A 21343-nucleotide genomic window follows, 5' to 3' on the forward strand; every position below is an offset into this window, starting at 1 on the left:
TGGGAATGACTATAAACAATGAAAAAAAATATATATTACCATGTAATCCATTTATATCTATATAATATATAATATAATGTCTATTTTCTAGTAAGTATATTATGAATATATAACAAACATGTATAATAAACTGTAATTGTTTTATGAGTAATTACTCAGCTTTTTAATTTGTAATTTCTTTTTAAATTGTAAAGTAATTATAAATAATTATTTATTTATTATTATTTATTTCTAGTTGTTTTCATGCCTGCATATGTCTCCGAAAAAAAAGAAAAACTTCCAAAAGGAAAAAAGAAAATCTGTAAAACTCAAACACTAACTGCGTCAATCCAACCAAACAACAAAGATATATTACAAATTCTGTTAGCAATAACTTATTTCACATCATGCAATAAAAAAAAGTAAAATTAAGGACAAGAAACACAAATATAAGATTGATTTGTATTTCTTTTTTAATTGTAAAGTAATTATTTATGTCTAGCTGCGTTCCAAATCGCATACTTTTTCTTTTTCCTTAAGTACGTACTGCAGCTGCCCTTATAAAGTAGGTACTGTTGCATGCAGTATGCATACAATTCATCATAACATTGCACAAACTTTGACCCTCTTGGTTATATATTCACTGCTCAGAGGAATGCAACCTGCTGTGCGCTCCAATACTCACACTACCATACTATTTAGTATGCCAGAAAATATTTGGTATATCCCAAAACATAGTATGTCAAATGCAGTATTTTTTCTGGCTATTCTGACCCACAATCCTCTGCATAGCAAATATACGACCAAGAGGGTCAAAGTTCAAGGTGCAATGTTTTGACAAAGTAGTATGTCCCAGTAATAGGCATACTGCATGCAACAGTAGTATGGCAAGATAACGATGGCAAGGTAACGGATTTCCTGAGCTTCTACACACTGCCCTCCACCATTATGAACTACCCTGTGCAGCGCAGTCTAAAAGCAGCGTACTCCTTCTACAACATGCACACCACCGCTCGACCTGGTGTGTGACGCCCTCATCCTGGCCAAATCGAAAGGGTTTGATGCCTTCAATGCACTGGATCTAATGGAAAACAAGACTTTCTTGGAGAAGCTTAAGTTCGGCATCGGTGATGGAAATCTACAGTATTATCTGTACAATTGGAAGTGTCCCAGCATGGGTTCAGAAAAGGTCGGGTTGGTACTGCAGTGACATCCCTTTACGCCATAATCAAAGTGTCACCAGAAGGCACCATCGCACTGACCACCTGACAGATGGACTGATGACTTCCTGCTTCAGGAAAGGAAAACCCACCGCCCATTTTTACTTTTTCCTCAGCTACAGTACGTACTAAAAGTAAAAAAAAAAAAAAAAAAGTATGCGATTTGGAAAGCAGCCTTGGTCTAGTATCCCAAACTATCGCAGGCTTTTACTTTGAAAAGGAAGGCGGAAGTGCGTTGCTGTCATTCTTGCTGGCTTGATGCTAGCATTGCAGCAGGTTCATTGTTGTTGGTGTTTTAAGGCTAAAATCATCAAGTCAGTCATGTAATAGTATCTTATCATGGGATTTAATATTAATATAATGTAAATAATGAATGTTTAACCTCTCTGAAGTGTTTCTCTTCCGTCGCAGAGGAGGAAATGAAGACGTTAACGGTAATAACATCTGTGTTGTGGGCTAATATGAGCTAACTACAGAATTAATATATTAATTATCATAATATCTGTCGAGGATTTTCTCTTATAAGCGTTTAGATCATGTAGTCAGTAACCTGCTGGTGATGTGACAGAGCTAGGTGAGCTGCTACACACGTTTCAAACATGTTTTTATCTCAGAGGAAGCTAAATTGTGCTTGTTGTTGTTGGTTTGCAAAGATGCTCTCTGCATTAAGACATTCTTTTTTTTGTTTTTTCAAAATGACAGTATCCATGGTAACAGCAGAAAACATTAAAGACATTTACATACAAAAGAAGCATAAATAAAACATGTACAAAGAGCTGTGTCAAACATAACAGGACAACAGAAATGAAACAAAACCAACATAAAATTTAAAAAATAAAATAAAAAAGACCACGTGAGAGTTTGACAATAATTTCACTTTAAAGATATTGCATACATTCATTGTTTTCGTTGCTTTTTTGTTTTGTGAGGAAGAAATTGTTGACAGATATAATTCCATTTCTTTCATAAATACAAAGAAATTAGACTTTTTTTTGTAAATTCACACTTGTGAATGTGGAGTCATGGCTCTGTTTTAAAAATATATATATATTATTTAAAAATTACAGTATACATAGTAACAGCAAAAAACATTAAAAACATTTACATACAAAAGAAGCATAGCGAAAACAAACAAAGTGCTGTGTGAAACATAAAAGCACAACAGAAATTAAACAAAACAAACATAAAATAAAAAAAACACACACAATAAAAATAAGTAGATGATAATAAAAAAAGACCACGCGAGAGTATGACAATAATTTCACTTAAAAACATTAAAAATATTGCATACATTTATTGTTTTCATTGCTTTTTTATTATGTGAGGAAGAAATTGTTGACAGATATAATTCCATTTCTTTCATAAATACAAAGAAATTAGGCTTTTTTTTGGTAAATTCACACTTGTGAATGTCGAACTTCGCGAGAATTAAAATTAAATTAATAAGAAAAAATGCATTACTGTCTTTGTCACTGTAATCATAGCAGCCAAATATAATATTTCTATAGTACCTCCTTTGCTTTTTTTTAATTTCAAAATTACAGTATACATAGTAATAGCAGAAAACATTTACATACAAAAGAAGCGTAGTGAAAACATAAACAAAGAGCTCTGTAAAACATAAAAGGACAACAGAAATGAAACAAAACCAACATAAAATTAAAAAAATAAAATAAAAAAGACCATGTGAGAGTTTGACAATAATTTCACTTAAAAACATTAAAGATATTGCATACATTCATTGTTTTCATTGCTTTTTTATTATGTGGGGAAGAAATTGTTGACAGATATTGATCCATTTCTTTCATAAATACAAAAAAATTAGGCTTTTTTTTGGTAAATTTACACTAGTGAATGTGGAACTACGTGAGAATTAAAATTTAATTAATAAGAAAAAAATGCATTACTGTCTTTGTCACTGTAATCATAGCAGCCAAATATAATATTTCTATAGTACAGTGCAAAAACTGAGAAAATGTTAACAATTATAAAATTATTGACATCTTTCCACAATTCACATGTATATTTACAGGACCAGAATAAATGAGAGCAAGTTTCAGGATGTGATTCGCAGAAGGAGCAATTTACATCTATATCACTCTTTAACTTCTGTAAGAAATGTTTCACTGGATAGAATCTGTGGATCAACTTAAATGACACCTCTTTTACCTTATTTGTTAGAAGGAACTTTTGCAGTAAAGACCAAACTTTCTTTCAGTCAATAGCACTAACAAAATTACTCCAATAAAATGTACATTAAGAAATTTTTGGCCTGTCTGAGAAGAGTGAGAAGAGTCACATCACGACCCTGATGATCACTTGTGCATGTTTTGTGTTGATCCCGCCTCCAAGGAGAAACACACCTATCAGTGATGGTTATGGAGGATGATGGACGCCTCCACAGCCAATCAGAGCCAGACACCCTGTCAGCCGTGGGCGGGCCAGAACGGCTGGTCCCCAGCTTCACCTCAAGGACCCCCTTGCAACCCTCTGCCGAGCTTCCAGCATCTTAGCCTGAGCTCGCCTTCTGACCAGAGATCCTGCTACGAGCATCCGCAGGTGCCCAACCACCTCGCCGCCTTTCCATCCAGAAACAACCCTCACCATCACGACACGCTTTATTCTAATAATGCTGACCAGAGCGTGCAGCGGGGCATTCCTGATGCTCATGTTTCATCCATGGTTCCAGCTGCAAGCCAAGGAAGATATATACCTCCATGTTCTCTCCCTCTTACGAAGGAAGGGACGCAGTCCTTCTGCAAGCTCCAACAAATGCCATTTTACTCCCCTCACAGCCCTTACCAAGGAATATATTCCCATTTCCAGCCCCCATACACACACCAGAGTTTACTGAATGGCCCTCAATCACCACATCAAAAACATCTGCCCATTAGCCCTCCATCATTGGGTGTTAACCAGAGTCCACAGTGTACACCTCAACATGCATTGGAGAGGGCAAATGTGGAGTCCTCCGTTGGATACACACATAATCATCAGGAGCCCACGTCTCCTATCCAACAGCAGCCTCATTGGACACTTGCAGCACACTCAAAAGGTAGGTTTATTTCTACTATGTACATGACATGTTGCAGAGCCTCCCTCAGGAGCTGATTATTTAAATTCAATTACTTACAAAGTGAATTCAGGATGAGCAACGTTGGTCAGTGAAATTCAGAAAATAAATAACTTCAGCTGCAGACCAGTGGCACTATAGGAAAAAAAACATATTGCTTAATCATCCATAAGCAGTCCAGTAGAGCAAAACAGGCTAGCCCCATCATCCAGGGTGTATACCATCACCATACTGATCAATGTACACCTTTTATTCATTCAAACAAGTGTTGTAGTCTGAACGAAAACAGCCCATTTAGTTAAGAATATAATACTCTAGTCTGGAGGATATTTCCTCTATCGTGTAACTCCTCTGTTTTCTCCTCAGGAACCATGAACGAGTTTGTTCCCAATGCAGCTGCACAGGACAGGAACATCACGCCACAGGTGGGAAAAATACAGTAACAGCATTAAAACAATACAATTATTATTAATTGCTAAGATTATTTCCTTAATTGATAAATCTGCAGATTCTTTTTCTTAATGAATCGTTTGTCCTATAAAATGTCACAAAATAGATGCTCATCATCGTTTCCCAGGTTCCAAGTTGACATGGATAATGTGGTGTTTTTTTCAACCAGCAGTCCAAAACCTGAAGATATTCTGTTTACACTGAAAAAAAAACACCAGAAAAAGGCAGCAAATCCCCACATTGAAGAAGTTAGATCCAGAGAATGATTGTTGTTTTTCTGTCAATCAATGAAACAGTTAATTGTTACCCTTATTTACCTTTAAAGCTGTTAAAGCAACTGCTGACCATGTACCTTGCAATTACAGGTGCATGTTGTTCAGTTATGTATTCTTGTTAATTTAGTGCTTGACACTGTATTTAGGTAACAATGTACAATTTGAGATAGTTTCCATTTAGCCTCACAGCTAAAGAGTTTGGAAATGCATATTCATCTCTGTAAAAAACTTTCTAGGCTGCAATCATATTGAATGTGCCGTCTAGGAAAACAAAGTCTTAAAAATAGTAGAGCTGTCCTCCTTGACCAAAGAAATTCTTAGGCGACTCACACTCATACGATTTTGTCAACTAATTGATTAGTTAATTTACAGATCTGTAAAACTGAAACACAAAAGCATCACTTTAAATCTTGTGTTCCAAGTTTCTTGGAAATAAGTCATTCAGCATGAAAAAAGCGTAAAAAATGATTACAGAAATCTTAGTCAACTAAGACCAAAACGACAGATAAGTCAACTAATTGACTAAGAGGAGGCATCCCTAAAATATAGTGTCAGTGTGTTAAAATATATTATATAATAATATAAATACCTTCTCTCCCAGCAGTCTCCTAACTCTGAGTCTCGTTATGGCCTGGACCCAGAGCTCCTTCCCAGTGTTGTAAGTTCTCTCTTCACAGCTTTTCAGATGAATGATCTTTGCAGAAATGTAATATAATATTTATAAGTATGTTTTCTTTAGTGTATAATCACCTGAAAATAAGAATTGTTGTTTTCGTTACCTTAGAATGAGCTGTTTATATCTACATACGGAGCGGGTCCTCTTCACGGAGACGGCCGCCATGTTTTTACAGTAGCCCAGAATCAACTAACCGAACACTGGCTCTAGAGAGGGTCATTCACGTTTCCACATTTTTGCGTCGGCCACCATAGTTTTTTCTACACGCTTGGCATACGGGAAAAGTTTCATCTGGTTGCCATCTACAACCTCACAGCTTATGCTGCCAGATCCTACATAGTGCACCTTTAAATGGGAACAACGGCCGTTTTTAAAACATTGATATTATTCTGGAGGCTATATAACATGAGGGAAAAAATACTGCAACTTGCTGCATCACATCAGTTCACGAGTGTAATGATGTGTGTTGCCCTTTACACTACATGTTTGAGAAAACATTGGACTTGTATTAGTGATTTCTAACACTATTATTTGTAACTAGAAGTACTACAAAACTACTAACAGGACAGATTTTGTGCTTATAAACCATTACTTTGTAAACATAAACATTCCAAATGTGTCCCAGTTTATTTCCTGTTGCAGTGTATGTGAATGACATCAGCTGACAGGAAGTAAACATGGACCCAAGCTGTTGGCTAGCAATGCAATTCCGTCGAAGCGGTCTATTAGTAATTCCATACTTGTTTAGACATAGGCTATAACTATTGTATGAATATAGATATCTGCCTCTATTTAACCATAGCGAAGTGATACCATACTCTGGCTTATTGTCATGGTTACAGCCCTGTCTCTCTCTGTCTGTCTCAGGTGAAGGTGATTGCAGAGGACATGGCAGAGTGGGAGGGCAAGGTCTTCGCCTCAGAGCCTTTTTCCCGTCTTCCTCCTCTGCCAACTACTTCCTGTATCATAGAGGACAGAGGTAAACGCACACAACACTGTCTGTATCTGTGTCACAGAGATGTGCTCTGTAAAAATGTATTTTATCCAGTGCTGTGGGTCCAGATGGCATACTTAAAGGGATTGGATTTGGATTTTTTGAAGTGGGGTTGCATGAGGTACTAATTACTTACATACCAATTGGAATGATCAGATGAAATGAAGAAGAAAAATGAGAAGAGCCTTCTGTGTTTTTCCTCTTGACTTTATTCGTTGGCCTGCTTTCCTCACTTCTCTTCTCGTGCACTGATTCGTTTAAGCTGAACAGCCAATCAGAGGGATTTCTCTCACCGACGGGCTCCGCCGCCGATTCAACATGCTGAATTGTACGAAAAGCCTCCGACACGGGCAGACTAGAGCCGACAGTGTGGGACACACCGAAAAAACTCGGCCGACAGACGCTCACCGACGGCCCCAAACTGTCCGACGGCCGACCGTCAGCTTGGTGTGTCAGGGCCTAGTCCCGCACCTTTTTGAATGACAAATACAGACTACCACCGCCTGCTGGTGTGGAGAGTTATTTCCTCTCACGCAGGCGCAGAACGTACGTGCTAACTGGCCGTCGGTTGTAGTCTTTGCAGTGTGTTCAAATGCAACTTTTTGGCCAAGACACAGGCAACGTGAGGCGACGCAACAGTCGGCCGTCTGATTTGAGCTTGGTGTGTCTGGGCCTAATTTAAAGTATTTTATAGTCAGATCAATGGGGGGGTTTGTGCAAGAAGGAAAACAATTCTGATTCAGTTGCGAATTACAAATATAATATTTTGATGACCATATTGAGTTTCACCGTACTTTCAGCCAACATTCACATCATTCCTGACCTTGTTATCTGTTGGTAAGGTAACGCGAGTCCTTTCGCCATCCGCTCCGCCTCGTACTGCGTGCCCTGTGAAGGTCAGACTGCCCTGCTCAGCCGTCTGCCGCTGGGAGCTCTGGTCGCCCCTCTGGCAAAACAAAACGCTGGAGAGGTCAGTGGTTAGCTACTGTGCTTATTCTATAATCTATTAAAAATCTAATAGTAAAACTAACAGCAATAACGAAACAAGGACTTACAAGTAGTAGTGTGTGAAACAGGAAATATCTAGGGAGGTGTTTGCATGGAAGTGAAGCTATTTCGTAACGCTATAATTAACCCGTGTAGAGTGAAGGTTTCTGTGGCCATATAAACGTTTGTATTTGATGTGAATGTGTGTGTTTGTTGCCTCTAGAAGCCCCTGCCCGTGTGCAACGAGCCAGAGTGTGTTATGGGTTGTGGAGGTTGCGGAGCCTCCATGTCCCCGGCGATGGGCTGGCAGGACTGTGGTCAGAGGTTTTACTGCCCCTTCTGTGGTAAACTCAGTGAAGGTAAGAGTTAACATTGAGCATCTATGCATACAGGTAATGCTCATCCCCTCAAGTGTAGTTGAGGTTCAGTGTTATACCTGTAAAGCCCCGTTTCCACCGCAGGAACTTTCCCCCGGGAACTAAGAACCTTTTGAGGGACTCTTTGGGTTTCGACTGCAGGTACCAGAGTCTAAATTAAGTTCTGGGGACATTTCACAGGGCCTTAAAAATATCCTGGTCGTGGGGTAGTACTTTCTAAAAGTACCGGAACTTTCGGGGGGGAGTTTGCAGGGTTGACCATCGCTGATTGTGAAACACACACAGCACTGCTGCTTCAACTGTACCGCTTCATTCATAAACAAGAACGTACTCTAGTATTGATTTAGGACCATTTTAGGATGAGGGGGAGAACATTTCTCTTTGTTTGATAACATTGAAAGTAAATGCTGTTGGCTTCCCGACTCCTTTAAAAAAAGACAGAGAAAAAAGAGAGAGGGATCGCGAGGGGCGAGCGGTAACATTAGAAGAGGGAGACAGCGCGGCGCTGTTGTGAATGAGAGAAAGAAAAGTTATTTTCTGAATGATTCACAGTGTTAACGTTCTAAAGCACAAATAAATCGTGTGTTTTTTAGAGTAAACAGTCGGACACACTGAACTGCAGGCTGCAGAGTGGGCTGAATGAACCTTTTAGTTCCTTGAAAAGTAGTTCTAGGGACTAAAAGTTCTGGGTCCTTTTGGTGGAAACTTGGCTTTATATAGCCGTGTTCCCAGTACAGATATGAAAATATGATTTTCTGGTCAGAAATAGTCCGTTCTACTCCAGGCTGTTGGTGATCGGAAATCAAACATTTGGAAGTCATTTCAATGTGTTGAACTGCTGCACCTAACCTGAATGCAGTTTCCTGAGTTTGCTGCTTCCTTTTCCTGCATCAACAGTTTTTCTCTCCTCTCTTGTGTTTCAGTGCCGTGGCAACACTACCAGCCCACCAAAGGAGCGGAGGGGGGTCGGGTGGATAAAGACAAGAGGCCCGAACTCAGTATGGGCTCATACGAGATACTCAATTCTCAGAAGGTTAGTTTCAGGTTAGTTATCATTAGTTACCAGTGGATTCCTTAGGTTTTCTAGTTTCTAATTATAGGTGCAACTTCTGAAAGTCAGAATAGTGGCCGGGCCCACTCGAATTCAGCTTCTCAAATATGAGGATGTGTTGCTTTTCTGTGTTTTTTATATCATTGTAAATTTAATAGTTTTGGTCAAACAAAACAAGCAATTTCAAAATGTCACCTAGAGCTCTGGGAACTTGTGAATGCCATTTTTTGCTCTTTTCTGGCATTTTGTAGAACAAAATTCTCTTTAGTTGAAAAAAATAATCGTCAGATTACAGTTGCAGCCATAATTTGATGTAGAGAAGGACAAGTGTGTATACTGTAACTAACTGGGGGATGACAGTGTAAAGAGTGAAATCTCAGCTCCCAGAATGATTCACTCAACAATATAACATTACTTCACTGTTGTATTTTTTAGAATTAGTTATAAACAGTAAAGAGTTAAACGTTTGAAATTAAAGGGAAAAGTTGCCTTGTGTGTGTAAACAGTTGTACTTAATTTCAGGGTGAACCTGCTGTACTGCTTCTAGCCATAGATGTGTCTGCGTCAGCGGTGAGAGGAGGACATTTGGAGTTTGCAACACAACAAATCCTCGCTCTGCTCACCTCTCTGAAGAGGTAAAATACGCTCCCGCCTAACTGTAAATGCATACACACACTTTTTCACAGCCTGCTCAGTAGAATCCCTATGCAGGTTTGGAAATACTGTGGAAGTAGAGACTACGGTCCATGGTCTGGTTTCCAGCCAGCCATCTTAAGTTTCATCTGGTTTGTGTAGGGAGGATGGGGATGCCTTGTCGGACGTCCGCGTTGGTTTGATGACGTATGACAGTAGGATCCACCTGTACGACCTCAGCCCCACCCTGTCCCGCCCACACATGCTGGTCATCACGGACACAGAAGACCTGCAGCTTCCTGTGAGGGAGGGGCTTCTGGTGTCCCTGAAAGACTGTATAGACGGTATCGACAGGTAACAGACCGATCGTTTTGTCAGATGTAGTTGTAAAGTCTACTACAGTACGCTGTGCACATGATTCTGCTCATAGTTTCATACATCACTCTTCTAAGTAATATTTAAATTTTATGGTCATGTATGTTCTAGCTTTACAAAGCCAGCCTAAATCTGACAGTTTGTTTTTTTAGATTTTAATTTGGAAAGCTTCTACTTAGAAACTATTGAGTTCAGCAGCTGAAAGCGGACCGATCAGCAAACTATGGGCAGAGGTTTAGTAGATGATGACATCTCATACAATTTGAAACCCCAAAATCTTGTGAACTGTTAAAAGCAGGCGTTGTCGATTTAATATGCTCTGCAGCTAGTGACGTCCTTCTTACCTTGCTCGCAGTGGGCAACTCCCCGGTCTGAAAAGTGAGGCCAATGCAGAAGTGCCTTAAACTTGCATTCTTTCTAACAGCCAGCAGGGGGCGACTCCTCTGGTTGCAAAAAGAAGTCTGATTGTATAGAAGTCTATGAGAAAATGACCCTACTTCTCACATGGTTTTTTACCTCAGTAAACATTGTAAACATGAGTTTGGATCACCGGTTACGTGATTGGCCACCGCAGCATGACGTTGGGTTGCGTTTGAGCCTTCATCCTATTTCTACTTTTCCGCCGCAGGTCGCTGTGTTATTTATTCGTCCGCAGTCCAAACACTCTACTCCCTTTCAAAATAAATGGGAAGACATGGGTTTTCGCTGCACCACCGGATCTGGTGTGAATGCAGCCTAAATGGCAACGATATCTTCTTTGTCCTGTCAGTTAACAGTTTTTTGCCCACGTATAAAAAAAGGTATTTAGTATGATCACTTCCAGAAAATTTTGGAAAAGTACCAAATACTTCCCTGCAAATAGAAGTGACTTTTTTCTTACTACTTTGTTGAAAATAATTTAATCACTTTGGTATTCTTTGGCATAAAGTGACCATTATCTGCCTGTTGTCTGTGTGTGTAGTGTGTTGCAGCTTATTCCTCAGTTCAGTCCAGAGTGTGATGACTCGAGTGGAGTTCCCATGGAGCTGCCTGTCAAAGCAGGGCTAGCCATACTGCAGGTCAGTAATCATTGCTCACACTTTGATGGGCTTTCTTCAAAGTGTATAAGAAGCTTCTCCTGTATTTATTGTGACTGCACAAGGAGGGATGATAATCCTGATTGTGTTGCAAGCTGTCAATGATTAGTGGCAGAGATGTTAAGACATCCTCTCTTCAGTATTGTCTTTGACATGATATGATTTAATAGGGCTGGGCGCATACATCTATCTCCTGTTTCGATACTATCACAATACTTTGGTGCCGATTCGATATGTATTGCGATTCTACAAGTATTGCGATTTGATATTACAATTTATTGCGATTTTTGTTAACTTTTTAACACTAGACCATGGGGAAAAGTTAAATCATACACTTTTAGGGACTTTTACTTTGGAAAATATCTAAATAATACAGTAAAAATGTTGGTTTTCAGCATGTATGTAGTCAGAGATGTCCTGAAGTCAAATATATCAGTTGTTGTCAGCAACCAGCAACCCAAAAATCAAAGAATAAAGATATTTCCCTCACAAATTAGTGATGTTTTCTTTTTAATTTACAAGGGACATGTAGTGTTTTATACTTCTGATGAATATAATCCAATCAATCTTTTTTCCATATATGTATTTTGTATATGACATCACGTTACTCAGACTACAACAATAAAAGCGGTACTTCCTTCTACCTCCGCATAGACTCAAATGAAGCAAATATATCGATTCTGGCATTAATAAATAAAAAAATTGTCCACCCCTATGATTTAAGGACTTTATTTTGTTTGTTTCCAGGCTCTGAGTTGTCCTGGCAAGCTGCTGATCTTCCATACTGCCCCTCTGATAGAGATGGGACACACAAACTCATCCTCAGGGTTCTTTGGCTCCAACACACCAAAGGTATATAACACACACAGTTGGCTTCCTTTAGGCCTACAGGTGGGAGGATAAAGCAACAGCATCATTGTGTACAAGTATGAAGTCAGTTTCACGATTGCACGTTTGCATTAATTCCCTCCTCTTTTGTTTTTTTTTCCCAGTCCATCTTTCAGCCATCAGAGCTAGCCATCTTATTGACCAAGGAGTGCGTCAGTCAGGGCTGCGGCGTTCACCTGTTCGTCCTCTCCCAGCAAGACGTGGGGGGGGCTTGGCCGGGGCACATTCCATATCTAACAGGTGGAGCTCTGCACACCTACAACCACCTCCAGGTATATCAACAGCTCCTCCCGTTGTAGCACTGGAAATGGCACAATATCGAGATATCACGAGATATATCGAGATATCGCGATACACAATTACGCCCTCTAAATTGATAATAACAAGCACACATACTAACTCAGATTTCTCAGAAAATCTGATATGAAATATTTTGATATATCATTTGACACACTTTGCATTACCACTCAGTTCAATGTGTTTAACAAACGGTGTTTATATGGAAATATTTATTTAATTTTTCTCTATAATTTCACTTGAAACTGTTTATGTTCATGTTGCCCTAAAGCTCTTAATTAAATGAGAAAATGCTTAGTACTTTTCTTTTGTCAAGTATTTAATTCACACAGGAGAATACAAAAATAGGCTTTACCATGTGGTTATAGCCTATTTATTCTTGATTTACCAGAAAACATGCTTTATCATGATATATATCGTTATCAAGATATGAAATTACCTATATCATGAAAGAAGATTTTGGCCATATCCCCCAAGTATTTCATGTTTTTAGCTGTATTTTGGTGAAATGATGACTGTTTAGAATATTCTAAGCATACAGATGAGTTGGAGGTTCCATTGTAGACTGTTTTTTTTCTAATTCCCACTATAGGGAGAATTGGACAGAGAGCGTTTCAGCGCTGATCTAAAGAGCATTGTAGAGACGGACACAGGCTACAAGGCTGAACTCAGGATTTTTGTCAGCAAAGGTAAGATATTTTAATTTTTTTTGATTACACAGGCAGAAATGTGTACCAATCATGTCATACTAGTTTGTTGTGAAGGAAGTTAATAACGCTCGAAACTTGCGCTGAATTTTGGCGAGGAAAACTGGCATGGCCATTTTCAAAGGGGTCCCTTGACCTCTGACCTCAAGATATGAGCATGAACATAGGTTCTATGGGTACCCACGAGTCTCCCCTTTACAGACATGCCCACTTTATGATAATCACATGCAGTTTGGGGCAACTCATAGTCAAGTCAGCACACTGACACACTGACAGCTGTTGTTGCCTGTTGGGCTTGAGTTTGCCATGTTATGATTTGAGCATATTTTTTATGATAAATGCAGTACCTGTTAGGGTTTCTGGACAATATTTGTTATCGTTTTGTGTTGTTAACTGATTTCCAATAATAAATATATACATACATTTGTATAAAGCAGCATATTTGCCCACTCCCATGTTGATAAGAGTATTAAATACTTGACAAATCTCCCTTTAAGGTACAGATACAAACTGATTAACTTGTGATTAATTTGTGATTAATTTGTGATTAATTTGCGATTAATCACGATTAACTACGGACAATCATGCAATTATAGCGATTTAAATCTTCACAATGGTAGTCCACAAACCAATGGGTGACGTCGCAGTGACTATGTTACCTTTTTATATACCTGTGTGTGATTTGTACCTGTCCCCACCAGATATGCGTGTGTCCGGCTGTTATGGACTTTTCCTCCCCGGGCCTAGCCCCAGCCATGTCACCATGGCTACTCTTGATTGGAGGACGACACTGGCTGTGGAGCTCGCACACACCAGAGCTCTGGATGAGACGAGAGGTGTAGCCATACAGGTGGGTTTATTGGTGCCTTCAAATGGGGTCGTGTTTACCATGTTTACGAGAAGAGTCCATATGAACGCCCCCCTCATGTCGTATTCACAACCTCGTAAATGGAAATCCTTCTGTTAGGTGAGATTTAATTACGTTGCTACACCATTTTTGATACATTTTTATATATAATTTTATAAATAAGATGACAACTATGCCATAGACGTTTGACTTTTATCAGTAAAACAGTAACTCAGTGCAGACTGCATTCTGTTGATACTCTATGATGCACTTAATAATAATAAATAATAACCAAGTCCCTTAAACTTGCTCTTTTTTTTAACCATAATCCTCCTCTCTCCCCTCCTGTTTGTTAGGCTGTATTATCTTACAGTACCCAGACAGGAGACAGGAGGACCAGGGTTCACACTCTGACCCTGCGATGCTCTCGTCACCTACAGGACGCTTTCCGGCAGTATCAGGCCCAAACACTACTCACCTTCTACTGCAAAAAAAGTAAGGATCTCTCGTCACCTACAGTGACTCTCGTTTTTTTTTATAAAATTTGAATGAATGCTTGGAAATGAATCAACTCCATGAGAATATACAGTAGATAGGACAGTATGATAATCTCCGCTGTACTCTCTGTAATATTATCAGAGACTAGTGTATTATTAGTGTAGTTTATTAATGGAACAGTGTTTAACATTTCGGAGGATCTATTGGCAGAAATGGAATATGATATTCATTACTATGTTTTCTTTAGTGTATAATCACCTGAAACTAAGAATAGTTGTGTTTTCGTTACCGTAGAATGAGCCCTTCATATCTGCATAGGGAGCGGATCCTCTTCAGAGTCCACCATGTGGACAAACCAAACACTGGCTCTAGAGAGAGCCTTTCTTTTTTTTCCTAGGACTGTCAATAGATTAAAATATTTAATCGAGATTAATCGCATGATTGTCCATAGTTAATCGCAAATTAATCGCACATTTTTTTTATCTGTTCAAAATGTACCTTAAAGGGAGATTTGTCAAGTATTTAATACTCTTATCAACATGGGAGTGGGCAAATATGCTTGCTTTATGCAAATGTATGTATATATTTATTATTGGAAATCAACTAACAACACAAAACAATGACAAATATTGTCCAGAAACCCTCACAGGTACTGCATTTGGCATTAAAAATATGCTGAAATCATAACATGGCAAACTCAAGCCCAACAGGCAACAGTGACTTGACTATGACTTACCCTAAACTGCATGTGATTATCATAAAGTGGGCATGTCTGTAAAGGGGAGACTCGTGAGTATCCATAGAACCCATTTACATTCACATATCTTGAGGTCAGAGGTCAAGGGACCCCTTTTGAAAATGGCCATCAATACATCCAGCCCTATTCGACATCAACATTTGTCATTGTCAAATTAATATTGATGCCTTTTATTATGCAATCCGTAAACCAATGACACCATGATCAATATGATTTATAGATTCCCTCATACCTTTTATTGTTATTAATGAAGACCACAGCATTTCCCATTAACATAAGAAGATTTTTCATCTAAAGCCACTTTCTGTTTCTGGTTATGAAACAATCCAGTAGATTCCCCTCTAAAACTGAACTGTAAAGATAATGTAGAATGCATTGTTTGTATGTATGTATATAAATTAGAAGCCATTAGACGCTTCCTTCTTAGTTAAGGAATAATTTGGTTACAGTAATTCTTAAAGTGTCACATAAGACAGTATTAATTTGTGTTTTGGTGCTCCTGTGCAGTTTACTGTGCAGTGTTGGAGCGCCCTCTACAGGAGCTGAGGGAGGAACTGCAGACGGAGGTAACGGAAGCGTTGGCGTCCTACCGTAAACACTGCTGCTCTGCTTCAGTTTCTGCTGGACAGGTGAGGTCTGGTAACATTAAATACACTTCATAGTTTTAATTCTTCCAGAAGTATAACGTTTTCTTTTTACTTTTAAAAACACAAGGGTGCACGGTTGGAAATCTAGTCTAAAAAGTCTAAAAAGTGTAAATATTTCAGTTATTGTAGAGAAAAATCAGAATGACAAATTTTAGTAATTAAGTTTATCCTTTATTTATTTACTTATTTATTCATTTGCAGTGAAGTTTGGAGCGTGACTTAGTATGACGTGGTTGGTACCAATGGATTCTTTAGGTTTTCTAGTTTCTTATCAGTATCTTCACTCTAGCTTTTAAACCCACTACAACCTAAAAACTGCAAGTTGTGTAAATGCGTTAAAGAAATTAGTGACTTTAAAACAAATTTGCGTTAACGCATTATTATCACGTTACCTTTGACAGCCTTAAGTATTATCATTAAGATATGGATTGCACAATACAGAATCAATTAATAATCAGCAACACAGGAGAAAACATGCCATCAGAAACAATAAAATCTAAGAAAAGGTCAGATAATAAGAAAATAAAGATAATACGATAAAAGTTTAATAATTAAAATGCTAAACTAATTATAAAACCCTAAAATATGACCAATCAACCTCGTGTTCACGAAGTTATTGTCCAAAAATAGACTTGAAGCGTAAATAAATGCTTCAGGTTGCGGTTACGCCTGTTAGACGCAGCTGAGATGCTAGCCTGCACGGAGCCGCTGCAGACAGCTGCATAGATTAAAATGAGAGCGTACGTGAGACGTGCGAGTGAAAATGACGTCTGACACACTTGTTGTTTCGACACAACGTTAGGCTTCATCTTTCTCTTGTTATATCCCTCTGTATCTTTTATATTAATAGTATACCACCTACCTACGGCATATTTTTGACTGTATGTACTGTGCTCTGTTTGTGTTTGTGTGTCCTGTAGCTGGTCCTCCCTCAGTACCTGCGAGCACTTCCTGTTTACATCAACAGTCTGAGGAAGAGCGAGGTGCTGCTGCCGGGCCTGAGGAGCTCCGTCCACCAGCGGCTGCAGCAGCGCTGCCAGGTGCTCAGCATGGACACCTGCAGCACCTCAACTCACTTCTACCCTCTGCTGCTGCCTCTGGTCAGTATCACAGTCTATCAGGCTGACATTCTGCACGGACAGAATATTGAATAAATAACACTAGTTTTAGCTGAATATCAGCTACTGTCACAAATACAAATTTCAGTAACAGTCAGGCCGCACAGGCCCTGCTGCTGGTGTAAGAGCAGTTATTTTATTATGCCAAAACAAAGTTTCTGAAGCATTGCATTAGTGTTGACCTGTGACCTTTATTTCCACTGACCAAATTGTGGATGGAGAATTTGAGTCATTTGTCTCTGAAGATATTAACACCACCAGTAGATGATCGTGACATTACCTTTGTTTTAGCCTTTGTAGCTTTGACACACATCTGTTCATTTTCACTCATTTGTCACCTGCAGCTGCAGTCAGCTGACAGTTCCAGCTCTCCAAACTCAGAGGAGGCACTGCGCTGCTGTGCTGCGAGCCTGGAGCAAAGGTGTCTGTATTTGGTTCACGCACCCTTCACCTTGCTGCTCTGGGTGGGCACCCAAGTCCCAGCATGCACCCTGGTCGAGCTCTTCAACACCAGCTGCTTCTCCTCCCTGCCCTCTGGAGAGGTAAGAGATTAGACGGATGTAGGCATACACATACACATTAGCAAGGGCTAATACAGTAATGCTGCATCTTCATCAATTCAAATGCCCAACTGAAATCAAAGTGTTTTTACAAGCATTTGTATTACGAAACATTAACAATAATGTCTTCTAATCAGCTACATCAGCTTCGCTGTAAAGATTTCAACCATTCAGTAATAAACACCAAACCTTCTCACATAGGAAGATGCTTGTGGCAAGAATAAAACAGTATTTTATAAAGTGTAGAGTAATGTTAAGAGAAAGTTATTGAGAAGAGGAAAAGCAAGGAGCTGGGGATGGATCAGAAAATGATGATAAAAGAACTAGTTTGATATGAAGAAGACTGATGATGCCTCTCACTCTCTCCTCTTTAATTTTAAGGTAGTGACCTGTCAATCACAAGGTAGCCACGCCCTAAAGCATCCCCTGTTTTATGGTCTATTTGACTCTAAATGGGACCATAATTTACTAAATGAACATCATGCTGTATTGAAGAAGAATAGAAACGAGTGATTGAGACCATAAACTCATGTTTACAATGTTTACTGAGGTAATAAATCAAGTGAGAAGTAGGCTCATTTTCTCATAGACTTCTATACAATCAGGCTGCTTTTAGCAACCAGAGGAGTCGCCCCCTGCTGGCTATTAGAAAGAATGCAAGTTTAAGGCACTTCTGCATTGGCTTCACTTTTCAGACCCGGAGGTATCCCTCTGGATTTAACCCACAGGGCTCTAAAGACACATAACATGTTGCGTTTCTGACTGTTCATGAAGCGTACTGTGGCACTGGTTCACTGTTTACTGTCCATTTCTGATGTTTTGTGTTTCTTCAGACTAAGCTGCCAGTTCTTGAAAACCCTCTGTCCATCAGCGTTCGATCCCTCATCAACACACTGAACTCCCAGGCACCCTGTGCCCGCAAGGTGAGCTGCTGATCGTCCTGCTGCAACAGTCTCATGAGGCGGCCAACACCCGTGACCTTAGAGGGTAATTTTGGTATTTTTCAACCTGGACCCTATTTTCCCATTATTTTGTGTCTAACTGACTAATAGAGACAACATTTTCTGAAACTGGTTCAGTATTGAGTGAGAGCGCCAGTGGCGGAAATATTGGCGGTGCAACCGGTGCGGTGCATCGGGGCCCAGAAGATGTATAGGGCCCCAAAATCACCTTCCTACACCGTGTCCACACTGAATCCATTAAATGTACTTCTAAACTTCTAATGGGTGAATACTGGTTTAGTTTTGTTATTATGGAGTGGGATCAGGGATTTAAATCTATAGCACTGTAATTGTTACGTCTCATACAGTATGTTGGAAAATGTTCACCTCCTGAAATCTGTCTCTGTGATGGCATTTGGCCGCTGAGTCCACAGCAGGACGTTAAATAAGCGTTGATAAATTTGGCGTTCCTGCTGCTGTCCGTGGTGCTGATTTAAGGCTGGTTTGCAGTATGGGAGCTGCATAGTGAGCCTCTCCATGGTGGCATAGCAATCGTCTGCTTTGCAATAGTCTGGAGTGGTTGTGTGTTTACGTGTGTGTGTGTGTGCACAAGCGTGTGCTTGTGTTTGGGACGAGGGCCAAAAAAAATTGCACCGGGGTCAATCTCAATTATGTTACGCTGCTTATAACAACAGTCAGAGCCTGTCATGGCCAAAACAAGCACTTTTAGTGGACGTAAATGGCGGTGCCAGCTTGCCCCAATAGCACCATAGCCTGTGAGCGGCTGTCGTCTACAGCGTTCTCCCTCAATACTGGACTGATTTCAGAAATTGTTGTTGCTATGTCAGTTAGACACAAAAACATGGGAAAATAGGGTCCAGGTTGAAAAATACTAAAGTTACCCTTTAAATGACACAGTTGCTGTCTCAATAATGTGCTTAACTGGTGTCATGATTCGGATATTTCCCTGCAACATATTCAAGGCGTGCTGCTAGTACAGCTTCATGATTACATGCGTGAGTACACGATTCACAAAAAGAGAAGTAAAGTGGCAGACAGCCAAATTTTCGTAGTGGCCAAATGGCGGTACTATAACTTAGCGGAGTTAAAGGAAACGCTGCTGCGCCTGCTCTGTGGCCCCAATGACTGCGGAAGAACGCCGGAAGATCCTGGTACTTTATCACTCGGCAATCGAGCCATTTTGGCTTCATGCGACACCGAGCAACTTTCATAGGAATGAACGGGAGCCCGCCTCCAACGTTGTATCCAGTTCTCTTTATACATGCTCGTAGCCGCTGATAATGTCTGTTCTTCTGTCTCAGCTGTGGGTGGTGAAGCAGGGCGACACCTGTGAGGAGGCCCTGCAGCGCCACCTGGTGGAGGACAAGAGTCCCAACGGAGGGGCGTCCTATGCAGACTTCCTCTACCATCTCCACGTCAACTCTGTCCGGCTTCTGCAGTGACTTCACACACACACTTGCTGACCTCTCTGGGTGCAGTATCTTCTGTAGACCTTTTCAAACTTGACAACATAAGCATTCTAAATGGGCCTCTTAGTATTTCCCGCAAAGAGTATAGACACAAAGAGGCGAACCTCTGGTGCTTTTTTGACAATGGCTGCTAGATGTCGCTGCGGTAGCGCTGCCGCCATTTTGGACTGAAATCGCAGATGAGTCCATGACCATGAATATATAAAGAGACGTCTGTAAATCAGAGGATATTTTTTTTCGAGGTAAATCAACTTCCAAGTATGAACATTTCAATAGCACTCATTTAAATCATTATGTCTTAAAAGTTGTAAAATTAACAAATAACTGAATCCAGAGTTATTTTCCTCGGCATAATGAACGTGCATCCGACCCACAGGACTGCACCGCCCTGCACGCTCATATGACATATCCGGTTCTGCCGGCTGCCTGCTAGCTGTATGCGGCTGTAATAACGGATATACAGGCTGTAATTCATCACTTTTATTATCTTAAAATACACCCATGGGCTGTATGCTGTAAGCCTGTAACACGGTGGATGTATTAACGTCTCTGTTCCCCAAACAACCGGCTATCGGCCAGTAGCTAGTAGTGCGAGTAGCATGACATAAACAGAATTTAATGGAGTTGTAGGCTATTTACTAACATGCAGGACTCTTGTACATCCATGGTCTGTGGTCTATTGTGCATCGATTTTGGAGGTTTTGAAGGTTGAGCTCGCTCTCAAAATCTGTGTGCTGGATTTTTCTAACTTCCATTTATGTCCATCACTCACTTCATGCTCCTCTGGGAAGCGACCCGGGCAAAAAAGTTTAATAAATAAATAAGTAAGTAAGTAAATAGTTATAATAGTATACATATTTATAATATTTTTATTGTTCAACACAGACCATTTCGGTAGAGACATTAAAATAATGACAATAGAATAGAAATAATTTTGTTTTGCTTTTGTACGGCTCTTTGTAGGCGGACGTTTAACTGGCGTCATTATGTTAGTCGACTCGATTACAGTCCATAATGGCGGAGGCGTAGCTCTGCTGCTGGGCGCTGCAATGGAACGTATCATTGACTTTCACTTCTAAGCAATATGCGTTCTTTGTTTCCTGTCCCAGTGTTTGTTAATGCAGTAGCTGACAGGAAGTAAACTTGGACCAGAGCTAACAGAATGGCAATGAAAAGGTCTATAAAAGATGACGGTGCATAATATTTGCCTCCAGAAGGATGGGAGCAAAATTACTAGACATTATTATAATGTGGAAATAGCAAAGGTTCGGTGCATGGAGACATTTTACGAGATATTCATTTCATGACTGCTGTGATATGTGTGATATGTGTGATATGTGTGACGTGTTGAATGTGATCCGTGCTGTTCTGAAAATGTGTTTATGATGCTAATTTATTCCTGTGACATGGCAAATCTCTAATCTCTG

At 39.9% G+C, this 21343-nt stretch overlaps 1 protein-coding gene across 8 annotated transcripts; it reads left to right on the forward strand.

Moving 5' to 3' along the window:
- The first annotated feature begins 876 nt into the window (after positions 1 to 876).
- On the forward strand, positions 877 to 20219 carry si:dkey-13n15.2 (protein transport protein Sec24C). Of its 8 annotated transcripts, none has more exons than XM_037778708.1 (22): positions 1431 to 1633; positions 1726 to 1773; positions 3552 to 4254; positions 4639 to 4697; positions 5599 to 5655; positions 6541 to 6652; positions 7510 to 7637; positions 7878 to 8013; positions 8955 to 9064; positions 9605 to 9717; positions 9878 to 10069; positions 11052 to 11148; positions 11914 to 12018; positions 12159 to 12326; positions 12944 to 13040; positions 13760 to 13908; positions 14262 to 14400; positions 15668 to 15789; positions 16728 to 16907; positions 17270 to 17467; positions 18319 to 18408; positions 19749 to 20219. In XM_037778708.1, the coding sequence occupies exons 3-22, from the start codon at positions 3585 to 3587 to the stop codon at positions 19887 to 19889; spliced, it is 3063 nt and encodes a 1020-aa protein (XP_037634636.1). In that variant the 5' UTR covers positions 1431 to 1633; positions 1726 to 1773; positions 3552 to 3584; the 3' UTR covers positions 19890 to 20219. The 8 variants fall into 8 exon arrangements, with proteins under 8 accessions (XP_037634638.1, XP_037634636.1, XP_037634637.1 ...); XM_037778709.1 differs by having other exon boundaries at positions 1768 to 1773; XM_037778710.1 differs by lacking the exons at positions 1431 to 1633; positions 1726 to 1773 and adding an exon at positions 877 to 1320.
- Positions 20220 to 21343: the final 1124 nt, after the last annotated feature.

This window comes from Sebastes umbrosus, chromosome 8, assembly GCF_015220745.1.
Source record: "Sebastes umbrosus isolate fSebUmb1 chromosome 8, fSebUmb1.pri, whole genome shotgun sequence".
NCBI lineage: Eukaryota > Metazoa > Chordata > Actinopteri > Perciformes > Sebastidae > Sebastes > Sebastes umbrosus.